The sequence below is a fragment of the Canis lupus genome, chromosome 7 (assembly GCF_048164855.1).
Source record: "Canis lupus baileyi chromosome 7, mCanLup2.hap1, whole genome shotgun sequence".
Taxonomy (NCBI): Eukaryota; Metazoa; Chordata; class Mammalia; order Carnivora; family Canidae; genus Canis; species Canis lupus.
This window is the reverse complement of record NC_132844.1, coordinates 64,664,197-64,676,324: the sequence shown is the minus strand read 5'-3', so window position 1 is coordinate 64,676,324 and position 12,128 is coordinate 64,664,197. Positions and strand designations below refer to the sequence as shown.

General features: G+C 35.0%; 1 protein-coding gene across 3 annotated transcripts in view; it reads left to right on the top strand.

The window, feature by feature from the left end:
- DNAH8 (dynein axonemal heavy chain 8) overlaps window positions 1-12,128 on the top strand; it is a 364,549-nt gene that overhangs the window by 285,990 nt on the left and 66,431 nt on the right. For all 3 annotated transcript variants that reach the window (XM_072833179.1, XM_072833178.1, XM_072833180.1), the window contains one exon: window positions 1,329-1,531. In XM_072833179.1, coding sequence (XP_072689280.1) covers window positions 1,329-1,531 — 203 coding nt within the window. The remainder of the gene's footprint in view (window positions 1-1,328; window positions 1,532-12,128) is intronic.

Here is a 12,128-nt window from a genome sequence, read left to right as displayed (position 1 = left end):
TTTTAGCAAAAAACATGAAAAATATGCCTTTGTTATTCCCTTTGTTCATCATTTACCATTGAGTGGATCAGTTATTGTTGAATTTACTTCCTAAAAAAAAAAATGTACCTCACAGAGTTGCAAGGCAATTAGTCTATAAGCTGAAATTCCATTTTTCCTGAGGAAAAAAAGTCAAGACCTGCCTATTTAAATGTATAAATGCTGTTTTGGCTATTAAAAATGGAAAGAAATTTCAAAATTGATGATAAGGAAGAAAATTCTTTCTTTTCTTTTCTTTCTCTTCCTTCTCACTGTTCATATTTTCTAAATATCCAGTAGCTCAAAGAAGGCTTCCATACTGGAAGGGAGGGGTGTGTGTGTGTGTGTATATATGTGTGTGTGAGAGAGTGATTGATGGCCAAGGTAGGAGGGTGGAATGGGAGGTAGATGGGACCACCAAAAGGACAACAAAAAGATGTAGGATTATTTTGGAGTAGTCTTTGTCTTCCTAACATTATACACTTGAGCTTGCATTTCTTTGAACAAGTTGTTTCCTCGATGTTGTCTGCTTTTTGAGGGTAATCAGAGTGGTCAGCAGTGGTGACCTTATGATGTGCAGAGGAGGAAGGAGCTACTTGTTTGTTGTTTTTGTTTTGTGTTTTTTTTTTAATAGATGTCTCTTTTACCCATCATTTAACAATTGACTCCATGTCAAATGAAGAGTGCAATCTATTAGCAAATAATCTGTAGAGCTTGTCTATGATCTAAAATATAAAATATCAAATGATATTTATTTGATAGGTTGCTGTATATATTTAAGTCTCCCCTGAACACTGCAGAGCTTCAGAATGTGCAGCAGGATGGCCCCCGCATCATGTTCAGGAGCTGGCAGAGGAACATCTCCCCTGTGTCCCTGCTAAGTCCCCACACTTGAAGTGGGGCCTGATGGGTGGTAGGCACATGATAAATATCAGAGAATAAGCATGCTCTCCTGTGTGTTAGTCTGAATGAGGAATTGCTTACTTGAAGTTGGTAGCTTCAGAGACTAGGGATAATTAATGATGTGATTTTTAAAAATATTTTAAATATTTATGTTTGGAGAGAGAGGTGGAGAGCATGTGCATGTGAGCGAGGTGGGGGAGGGGCAGAGGAAGAGGGATAGAGAGAATCTCAAGCAGGCTCCACACTCAGCTTGGAGCCTGATGTGGGACTTGACCTCGTGACCTTGAGCTCATGACTTTGGCTAATATCAAGAGTCAGATGCTTAATGGACTGAGCTACCGAGGCACCCTACCACTGATGTGATTTAAAAAAAAAATTTTTCCCCTCTAACTTGTATTCATCTCTAGGTCTTGGTGCCCAGACCGTACTGTTTTTCAAGCAAGAAAGTATATTGCAGATTCTTTGGAAGAGAAGTACACTGAACCGGTTATCTTAAATCTGGAGAAAACTTGGGAAGAAAGTGATACACGGACACCTTTGATATGTTTCCTGTCCATGGGATCTGATCCTACCATTCAAATTGATGCACTGGCCAAGAAACTGAAGCTGGGTATGACCAGAAATCTATGCCATTTAGCAAAACTGCCATATTTTTGTCTTATTAAACATTGCCTTTCATAATTTCATAACTGATTCTTAGAAGGACAAAGCTGAGTTAGATAAAATATCAAACTCTTTGCTCCCTTTTCAGATCTCCTTGAGTGTGGGTATGATACAGGTAACTTTGTGCAGAGAGGAACACACTAATGTTAGTTTTGCTATTTTTTTTTAAGTTGTGAGCAGAGGAATATATCACATGGATAGCAGACTCACAAGAATGAACATACAGGGATATTGCCATGTCTATATAAAATTACAGAAAAGTCTATTTTGTCACAAATTCAAAAACTATAACCATTGTTATGACACACAGTAATTATTCATTTAATAACCCTGTAGTATAGGCAGCAAGTGAGATTCAAGAGGTATTCAAGAGATTGAATACAACATAGCCGGGAAAGACAGACATGTAAGCATGTAATTGAGACAATGCTGTAACTCTGACAGACACACCTGACTACAAGATTCAGAGCTACTCAGGCTGCAGGGGGTGCAAAGAAAGCGTCACAGTGATGATATTTTGAGTAGGATCTAGAAAATATATAAAATTTCATCAGGTGGGATAGTAGGAGATAGAAAGAAAGTTGCTCCAGGAGGAGGAGGCAGGGCAAGGAGTTAGAAATACATAAGTGATGAGAGCAGTTACTGAGTCAGTAAGGCCAGTGGATGAGGACCTGGATGATAACAGAGCACATCTTGGTAGGATTGAGCCACCCCTTATAAGATGGCTATTTGTAAGAAGGCTGTTTATTTGCTCTTCATACCCTGGACATCAGAATGTGTTTGGAATTGCCATTTGGTATCTTTCAGGTTCAGATCTCTATAACTAATACCTTATTGGGTTAACTCATTTATGTCTTTTTGTAAAGATCATAAAAGTGATTGATTATGAATAACTAACCCTACCCTATGAAATAAAACTTGCATTGAGTTCATTTTAATGCTAACATAAAATGATATAAAAGCAGTTCAGTCCTCTCCAAGTATTCACCAGATGTCCTGCATGAAGAAATTACTGTAAACCATTAGCTTAGGATAGCATGGGTCTCTGTTCATTCCTTCTTTCCGCATCTTGACTTTGCTCTGTTCACTGTCACCACACCCTTCTGTGTTCTATATGGATCCATGTTTGAATGATCACTTTCTTCAGTCTGAGCACTGGTACCCAATGTAAAAAGCTCCAAGGTTCTAATAGCAACTGTTCTTGGTTAAGTCTCATTAACCATATTAATGTAGGCTGTGTTGCTCTGGAATCTATGGCAATGTGCCAGTCATCTTCATTGGTCTAAGAGTGATGCCTCTCTTGCAGCCTTGTAGTTTGCAGATCTCTCTCAGATGTCTTCCTCTATGGATCTTTGTCCCATTGCTTTGTCTGGCTACCCCCATTTCTCTCTGCTTATGGGTTCCTTTTTTCTGTCTTACTATGAGCCAATCTCTATGTGACAGAACTCTTGGTCTCTGGTTGCTCATGATCTTCACTGCTTACTTGTTCAGTAAGTTTAGCAGTAAGGAAAGTCCCCTTACTCTCTTGGTCCCAAGTCCAAATATCAAGAGAAGAAATTCATTGGTTTTGATTTGGTAATGTGCTCCTTTCTGGGCCAATCAGTGAACTGTTGCTGCAGAGATAGGTTCATAGCAGGAACTACATGTATGGAGCTAGAGTGGAGGCATGTCTTAGAAGGCAATATTGTTCCTAGAAGATAGGTGTGTTTCCAACTAGAATTACAATTTTACATGTTACCTCAAAATAGTGCTGTTGTCTAGGACAAGGGCTTAAAAACAGAATTAAGAAACTCAAGGTCTCCATTGGGAGATATTATAACCATGACATTAAATGAATACATAAGGCTGGAACTGTGCTATTACCTTTAGTGTTATTACATGTTATCATACTACTTTACTTGGAAATTTGGTGATTTCCATTTCTTGCCATGACTTTAGTTTTTGCAACAATCATTCAAGTTTCTGTTGGTTACTTTGTTAGGAAGATAAAACAGAATAGATTTGATCCTGAAGGACCCAATGAATTTTATAATGAACTCTTTGCTGAATAGTTTTTAAGAATGCTAGAAAATCTCATGCTCTTCACTGCTTTGGATTAAAAATCCCTAAAATAGCTGTGAAAATGAAACTATTATATAGACAGAATAACATATTAATCTAGTCTCAACCACAAATATTTTATTTGGGTAACTGGATAATAGATAATCATAGAATGCTCAAAGTGAATAGGCCGGAAATCTTGAAATTCAAATACCTTATTTTATAGCTAGAGAAACTAAGGTCTGAGGATCGGATCAGACAGCTAGTTGGGGATAGATCCAATTCAGGCTTTATCTCAGGGCTTCCAAATCCCACTACAATGGTGTGCTCTTTCATTTCCTCTCCCTGCCTTCATTGGATGAATTAAGCAGTTACCAGACAGCACCTTGAGGGATGGGCTTGAGTCAAAAAGGTTTTGTAAGAAAAGAAAAACTTCTCACTATGGATATTGTCAGGTGCCTGTCAGACTCCGCAGTTGAGAGACTCAGAGCAAATAAATTCTGCCCAGGAGCACTGGGTGCCTGGGCAAGAGGGAGAAGGGACAAATGGCATGAGAACCCTACTAGAACCCTACTAGAGCCTGGAGAAGGGAGAGAGGGGTCCCAGAGGGAGAATGGGTTTGAAAATAGAATCCAAATATAAATGAAAGAGAACAAGTAAAATACAAACCCACAAATATACGGAAGAAGGAATGAGAAAATTGGTATAAAAAACACACAGATGAAAAAGTTTAAATAAAAGAATTGTATATAGTTATGGTAATAACCTTAAAAATGTCATTAAAATTGACAAGTTTGTAGAAAAATACAAATTTACAAAAGTTTCTCAGAAAAGGTAGAAAAACCTGTATACATCAATAATCAAGATGAGAAAAATGAGAAGTTTTTAAATTATGACCTCAGCAAAGGTTCTGGGCTTGGACAATATTTTTAGTAAATCCTTTACAGATTTCACGTGTTTTATGCCATTTCAGAACACAGAGAAAGAGGGCACATTTTCCTCTTTATTTTAAGGGAATAGCATTATCTTGATATAGACAGATAACTTAGGAACTTCACAAAAGAAAGAAAACTACAGATAGACCCTACTTATCAATATAAATGTAAAGATCTTAACGAAAATGAAAGCAAGAAGAAATCATTATAACATTATAACATTAAAAAAATAACATGCAAAAAAATAATAATTTGCCTTGACCACGTAGGAATGCATGGGTGAATATAAGAAAGATACAGTAGTAAGAAATTTCATCACAACAGTAAGTAAAAGGCTTTTCCATAGGCTATCATATTATTTCCTTGATAGATGCTAAAAGGCATTTTACAAAAATTCAACATTTGTATTCGACTTTTAAGAAGCAGAGACAGAGAATATCTTATTAATACGACAGTGAATATGAACTTCAGACATCAACATTTTATTTACTGGATAACAACTAAAACATTAAAGTCAGGAATAAGATAAAGATATCTGCCATCACCACCATTATTTAGCATTGTCGTGGAAGAGGTAGCTAATGGCTTGTAAGAACCACAAATAAAAGATATAACTACTGGAAAGTAGGGACAAAAACCATCATTACTCTCAGGCAATGTAACTAAAACCACAGATGAATCAACTGAAAAACTATTAGATTTAACTGGATAGTTTGGCAAGGTGGCTGATCAAAATAAATATATAAAAAAATTAATGGAGCATTCTTGTAAAATAAAATGTAAAAAATCTCATTCACTATAGCAATAAAAACAAAACTGAAATAATTTTTAAAATACCTATCAGAGGAAAACTATAAAACTTTCTTAGAGGTGTAAAAGTAGGATAGAATAAATGAGAGTTAAACCACATTGCCAGTGTAAAGATTCAATTTTGTAAAGATATCAATAGTCTCTAAATTAATATATAAATTGAATACAAGTCTAATTGAAATTCCAACTGTATTTTCTGTTCTAATTGGATAGTATAGGGATCTTAGATCATCTAGAACAATGAATGGAGAAGAATAACCAAGAAAGCTTTGAAAAGGAAAAAGAATAATTGGGAACAAGCACCACCATATTTGTAAACCTTTATCAAATGGCAATAATTTAGTCAGTGTGAACTGGCTCAGAATAGATAAACAGATCAATGAAGCAAAATGAAAGGCCTCAAATTAGGCTCTAGTATCTATAATAGCTTAGTCTATGATAAGGTTCACATTTCAAATCAATAGAGGGAAAATGGATTAGTCAATAAACATCATTGGGATAGCTGGTTAACTTTAGGAAAAAAGTAAGAATTTTATCTCACTTTTAATTCCAAAGTTAATTCTAGATTAATAAAGCTATAAAAGAAAAAAAAGAATATATTGATACTATAGGGGTAGCTAAGATTTTCTTAATCATAATACCAGAATCCAAAACCAAAGCAGATTGACCGGATGAAGTTTTGAAACTTCAATAAAATGCAAAAGAGGAGGGATGCCTGGGTGGGTCAGTGGTTGAGCATCTGGCTTTGGCTTAGGGCGTGATCCCAGAGTCCTGGGATTGAGTCCCACATCAGGCTCCCTGCATGGAGCCTACTTCTCCCTTTGCCTGTGTCTCTGCCTCTGTCTCTCTGTGTGTCTCTCATGAATAAATAAATAAAATCTTTTAAAAATGCAAAAGAGGATAGACATGTGAGCTTGGAATGACAGCATCCATTTTAGCTAGCGATACTTACAATTCTCTTTAATGTATATATCACAAATCTAAAATATTTGTATGCTTTGTCTTAACTATTTTATATGTATGGATTTCTTCTAAGAGTGTTCCAAGAGATACATATTAAGATTTATTTTTTTTTCATATTAAGATTTATATACAACAGTGTTTACTCTCGTGCTATTTATAATGTTGAAAAATTGAAAATGTCTTGAATATACAAAAGGGTAGAGGTTGAATGAACAAAGATGCATCATCATAATGGAATACCATGCCACCATTAAAAACTTTTCCAATAATATTTAATGACAGTAAAATGCTCACAGTATACTGTTAAGAAGTAGAGATTTAAAATAACATAAATGAGTATGTGTATATATATATATATATATATATACATATGTACACACACATAATACAACATGTGTATATATATATATATATATATATATAATTTTTAATACAAATAGATCTACAATCCCTTATTCAAAACCTTTGGGGTCAGATATGTTTCAGAAATGAGAATATTCCAGCTTTTAGAAAGGTAATATTTCATATATTATATAATATACAGCAGATAAGAGTATTAATATTCATAGAGATAGGGATAAATAAAGTCTATAAATAACCTCATATACGCAGTCAGGTCAGTGTTTGCCACAACAATGATTTTGTGCAAAACTTTCAGTTTTCAGAACATTCTAAATTTTAAAATGAGAGTAAATTATTGTGGATTATGCATATTAAAAAGATTAGAATTAAAATCTAGGGAGGGTTATTTATGATTTTCATTTTCTTCTTTTGAAAGATTTTATTTATTCATTCATGAGAGACACAGAGTATTTTCTCCTTTATACTCTCCTGTATTTCCCGGTGCTTTCACTATGAGCATATATTACTTATTTAGAAAAAAGAATTTTTTAAACAGGAAAAAACAAAGTGAAAGAAAGACAAGCTTAATTTTGGAAAGAAATGGAAAGGCAGTTGAATTCTTATTAAAGTCTCTTAAATACAAACAAACAAACAAACAAACAAAAAACCCCAAACCACCAAAGTGTAATCATACTTTCTTACCTGCAACAACATTTCCTATAACACCCTCTGCATCCCCCTTCTTTTGGGAGTTCCTCTCATGACAAAGCTTCCTTATTTTCCAATGTCAGTCAGTCCAGTTGCTCCAAACCATTTGGAAAATTTATAAAATATTTATTGGCCTATGTTAAAAATGAAGAAAGATTGCAAGTCAATAACTTAAACCTCTACCTTAAGAAACTAGGAAAAGAAGTGCAAATTGCACTACTGGGTATTTACCCCAAAGATAAAGATGTAGTGAAATGAAGGGGCACCTGCACCTCAATGTTCATAGCAGGAATGTCTACAATAACCAAATTGTGGAAGGGGCCAAAATGTCCATCGACAGATGAATGGATAAAGAAGATATGATATATATACATATATGTGTGTGTGTGTGTGTGTGTGTGTGTGTGTATACACACACATAATGGAATATTACTCAGCCTTTGGAAAATATATATATACACACACACAAAATGGAATATTACTCAGCCTTTGGAAAAGACCATTTACATCGACATGGATGGAACTATGCTAAGTGAAATAAGTCAATTGGAGAAAGACAATTATCATAGTTTCACTCATATGCAGAATATAAGAAATAGTGCAGAGGACCACAAGGGAAGGGAGAGAAAACTGAATGGGAAAAAATCAGAGAGGGATTCAAACCACAAGAGACTCTTAACTCTGGGGATCCCTGGGTGGCTCAGCAGTTTATAGCACCTGCCTTCGGCCCAGGGCATGATCCTGCAGTCCCGGGATCGAGTCCCGCATCAGGCTCCCTGCATGGAGCCTGCTTCTCCCTCTGCCTCTCTCTCTCTGTCTGTCTGTCTCTGTCTCTCATGAATGAATAAATAAAATCTTTAAAAAAGAGAGAGACTCAACTCTTGTAAACAAACTGAGGGTTGTTGGAGGGGAGGGAGGTGGGGGCTTGGGGTAACTGGGTGACAGGCATTAAAGAGACCACATGGTGGGATGAGCACTGGGTGTTATATGCACCTGATGAATTGTTGAAAACTACATCTGAAACTAATGATGTACTATATATTGGTTAATTGAATTTAAATAAAAGAAAAGCAAATTAAACTCAAAGCAAAAAAAAGAGAAAATAATAAATATTTCAGTGGGAAAAAATGAAATAGGGTATTAAAAAACAACAAAAAATCAACAAATTAGAAGTTATCTTCTTTGAAAACATCATCAAACACCTATCTAACAACCACTAGTAAAAAAAAAAGTTAAAATATTGGTAATATATTGAGCCTAAGTACCCCCTAAGTACCCCCTACTCCACGAGACTGTGAAATGGGCAAGGAGGTTAATTTAAATTATCCTTTTAAAAAGTTCAGAAAATATAATTTGATGATCAGTAACTTGCCCAAAGTCATAAACAGGTAAGTGAACATTTGATGACAAGAGAAATAAAGTATATACTGCACAGGGAAGTTCACTCCCAGAACTTGTTAGACAAACCATGGAAGTGAGTCCTGAGGGTTATGAGAGAAATAGAACCTTAAATAAGAAAAGAGAAAGCCTCCATAATAGATAATGTATGCCATTACTTCACACACACACACACACACACACACACACACACACAAAGGAAGATAGAAAGAAAGAAAGAAAAAAGAAAACAAAATTGACAAATCTTCAGAGTGACCAAGAGTAAAGGAGAGAAGACTTAAGATTACTAAAACCAGGAATGACAGGAGACAGGAGGAACATCACTATTGATCTGACAAAAATTTTAAAGATCATGAGGGAATACTATGAATGATTATGCCAACAGATTAGATAATCTGAATGAAGTGAGCAAATTATTATCAAGAGACAAGTACTGGAATGACTCAGAAGAAACAGAAAACTTGAGTAGAACTATAAGGAGTATTAAATATACTGATTTAGTAACCAAAAATTTCCACAAAGGAAATACCAGGACCAGATGGCTTTATTGGTGAATTCTACCAAACATTTCGAGAATCACACCAATTCTTCACAAACTTTTCCAAAAAAGTAAAAGAGGAGGAAGCACTTCCCAACTCATTCTATGAGACAAGTATTACCCTGATACCAAGTCCAGACAAAAAATATCACAAGAAAGCCAATATCCCTTCTGAATAGAGAAGTAAAAATCCACAACAAACTACTATCAAACTAAATCTGGCACCATATACACTACAACCAATGGATTGATCCCAAGACTGCAAGATTGGTTATATGAAAATTAGTCAATATAATATACCATATTAATAGAATAAGGGACAAAACCCACTAATTATCTGAATAAGGGCAGAGAAAGCATTGAGAAAAATCCAATACTCTTTCACAATAAGAACAAAAAGGAATAAACATTTATTCAACCTGATAAAGGTGACCTACCAAAACCCTACAACTAACATCATATTTAATGGTAAAAGACTGAATGCTTTCCCCCCAAAGATCAGGAGAAAGTTAGGGATGTTTGCTCTCACCACCTCTATTCAGCTCTGTGTTGGAGGTTGTTAGACAGGGGCCGTTAGACCAGAAGTAAAGTGATCTCTGTTTGCAGATAACATGATTTTGTATATAGAAAACCCTATGAAGTCCATGAAAAAAAAAAAAACAGAGTTAATAAATGAATTCAATGAGATTGTAGGATCCCAGATCAATATTTAAAAATTCATCACTTTTCTATACAATAGGAACGAACAGCCATTCAAAAATGAGATTATAAATACAATTCCATATACCATATCATAAAAATACTTAGGAATAAATTTAACAAAGAATTGCAAGACTTATACATTGAAAAGTACAAAACATAATTGAAAAAATTGAAGAGGACCTAAATACATGGAAAGACATCTTGTGTTCATAGGTCAGAAGACTTAATGTTGGTAAGATGGCAACACTGACACTGACTACAGATTTAGCATAATCCCTATCAAAATCCCAGCCGCCCTTTTTGTGGAAACTGACAAGGTGATTCTAAAATTCATTTAGAATTACCTGGGACCCAGAATAACTAAAACAATCTTCAAAAGGAAAAAGGAAAAAGAAAAAAGGTGTAGGACTCACAATTCCTAATATTAAAACTTACTACAAAGCTACAGTAATCAAAACAAGATGGTACTGGCATAAAGATAGACATATGTAACAATGGAATTGAATTGTGGTTCCATAAAATCACCTTTCACATATATGGTCAAGTGATTTTCAACAAGGATGCCAGAGCATTGAATGAAGGAAAGAACAGTCTTTTCAACAGATGGCGCTGGAAAAACTGATACCCATTTTCAAAAGAATGAAGATCGACTTTTATATCATACCATATGAAAAATTCAACTCAAAATTGATCAGAGACGTAAATGTAAAAGCTAAAACCATAAAACTCTTAAAGAAAACATAGGTGTAAATCTTTGTGACCTTGGATTAGGTGGTGGTTTTCTAGTTATGATATCAAAAACATAAGCAATACAAGAGAAAATGAATAAATTAGATTTCATCAAAATTTAAAACTCTTGTGCTTCAAAGGGCACCATCAAAGAAAGTGAGAAAGATAACTTACAAATGAGAGAGCGTATTTTCACGTCATACATCAGCTAAGGATCTGGTATACAGAGGCTATAAAGAACCCTTACAACTCAACAATGAAAAATCAAATATCCAATTTGAAAGTGAGAATAAATGTGAATCGGTATTTCTCCAAAGAAGATATATAAATGACCAATAAGCACATGAAAATATCATCAACACTATTAGTCATTGGGGAGATGCAACTGAAAATGGGATAACTACGATGGGATACAAGGGATAACTACCTCACTCCACTAAGATAGCTATAATGAAAAAGATGGGCAATAGTAAATGTTGGCAAGGATGTGGAAAAATTAGAACTTTTATGCACTGCTGATGGGAATGTAAAATGGGGCAGCTATTTGCAAAACAGTCTGGCAGTTCCTCAAAAGGTTAAACAAAGTTACAACATGATCTAATTTTACTCCTAAGTACGTACCAAAGTGAATTGAATAGTTGTCCACACAAATACTTATACACGAATGTTCATAGCATTCATGTTCATTATTCATACTAGACAAAAAATGGACAGTTGATGTCAAATGTCCATCAACTGACAAATGGGTACACAAATGTAGTATATCAATTCAGGGAATTACTACTCAATCTTAAAAACGAATAAAGTTGTGATCCATCCCACAACATGGATGAATGCTGTCAAGACAGCATTATGCTAGTATAAGAGGACGGAATAAAAGGTCACATACTGTATAATTCCATTTATATAAAATGTCTAGAAAAGAGAAAGTAGATTAGTGGTTGCTGTGGTGGGAGGGGGCAATGGAGAGTGACCACTAATGGATGTTTTCCTTGGGTATAATGAGAATGTTCTGGAAGTAGATAGAAATGATAGTTCCACAAAATTATGAATATACTAACAAACATTGAATTGTATACTTCTAAAGGCTAAACTATATCTCAGTTTTAAAAGTTTAAGAAAACAGTTATTGAGCACCTACTTAGTGCTACCTACTGTCTAGGTGCTGGGTAAGCCACCAGGATCTAAGTCCTCCCTCTCCTGGAGCTCACATTCTAGTGTGAGGGAAAAAACAGACAATTATCCAAAAACAAATGAATGTATAATATGCTAATCAGAAAAGTACACAATATGCTATGGAAGAAGCAGCATGAGCAGCAGAGTGATGGGTAATGTATGTTGTTTTACACAGGGTGGCCTCCACTTTCTCTTCACACTCA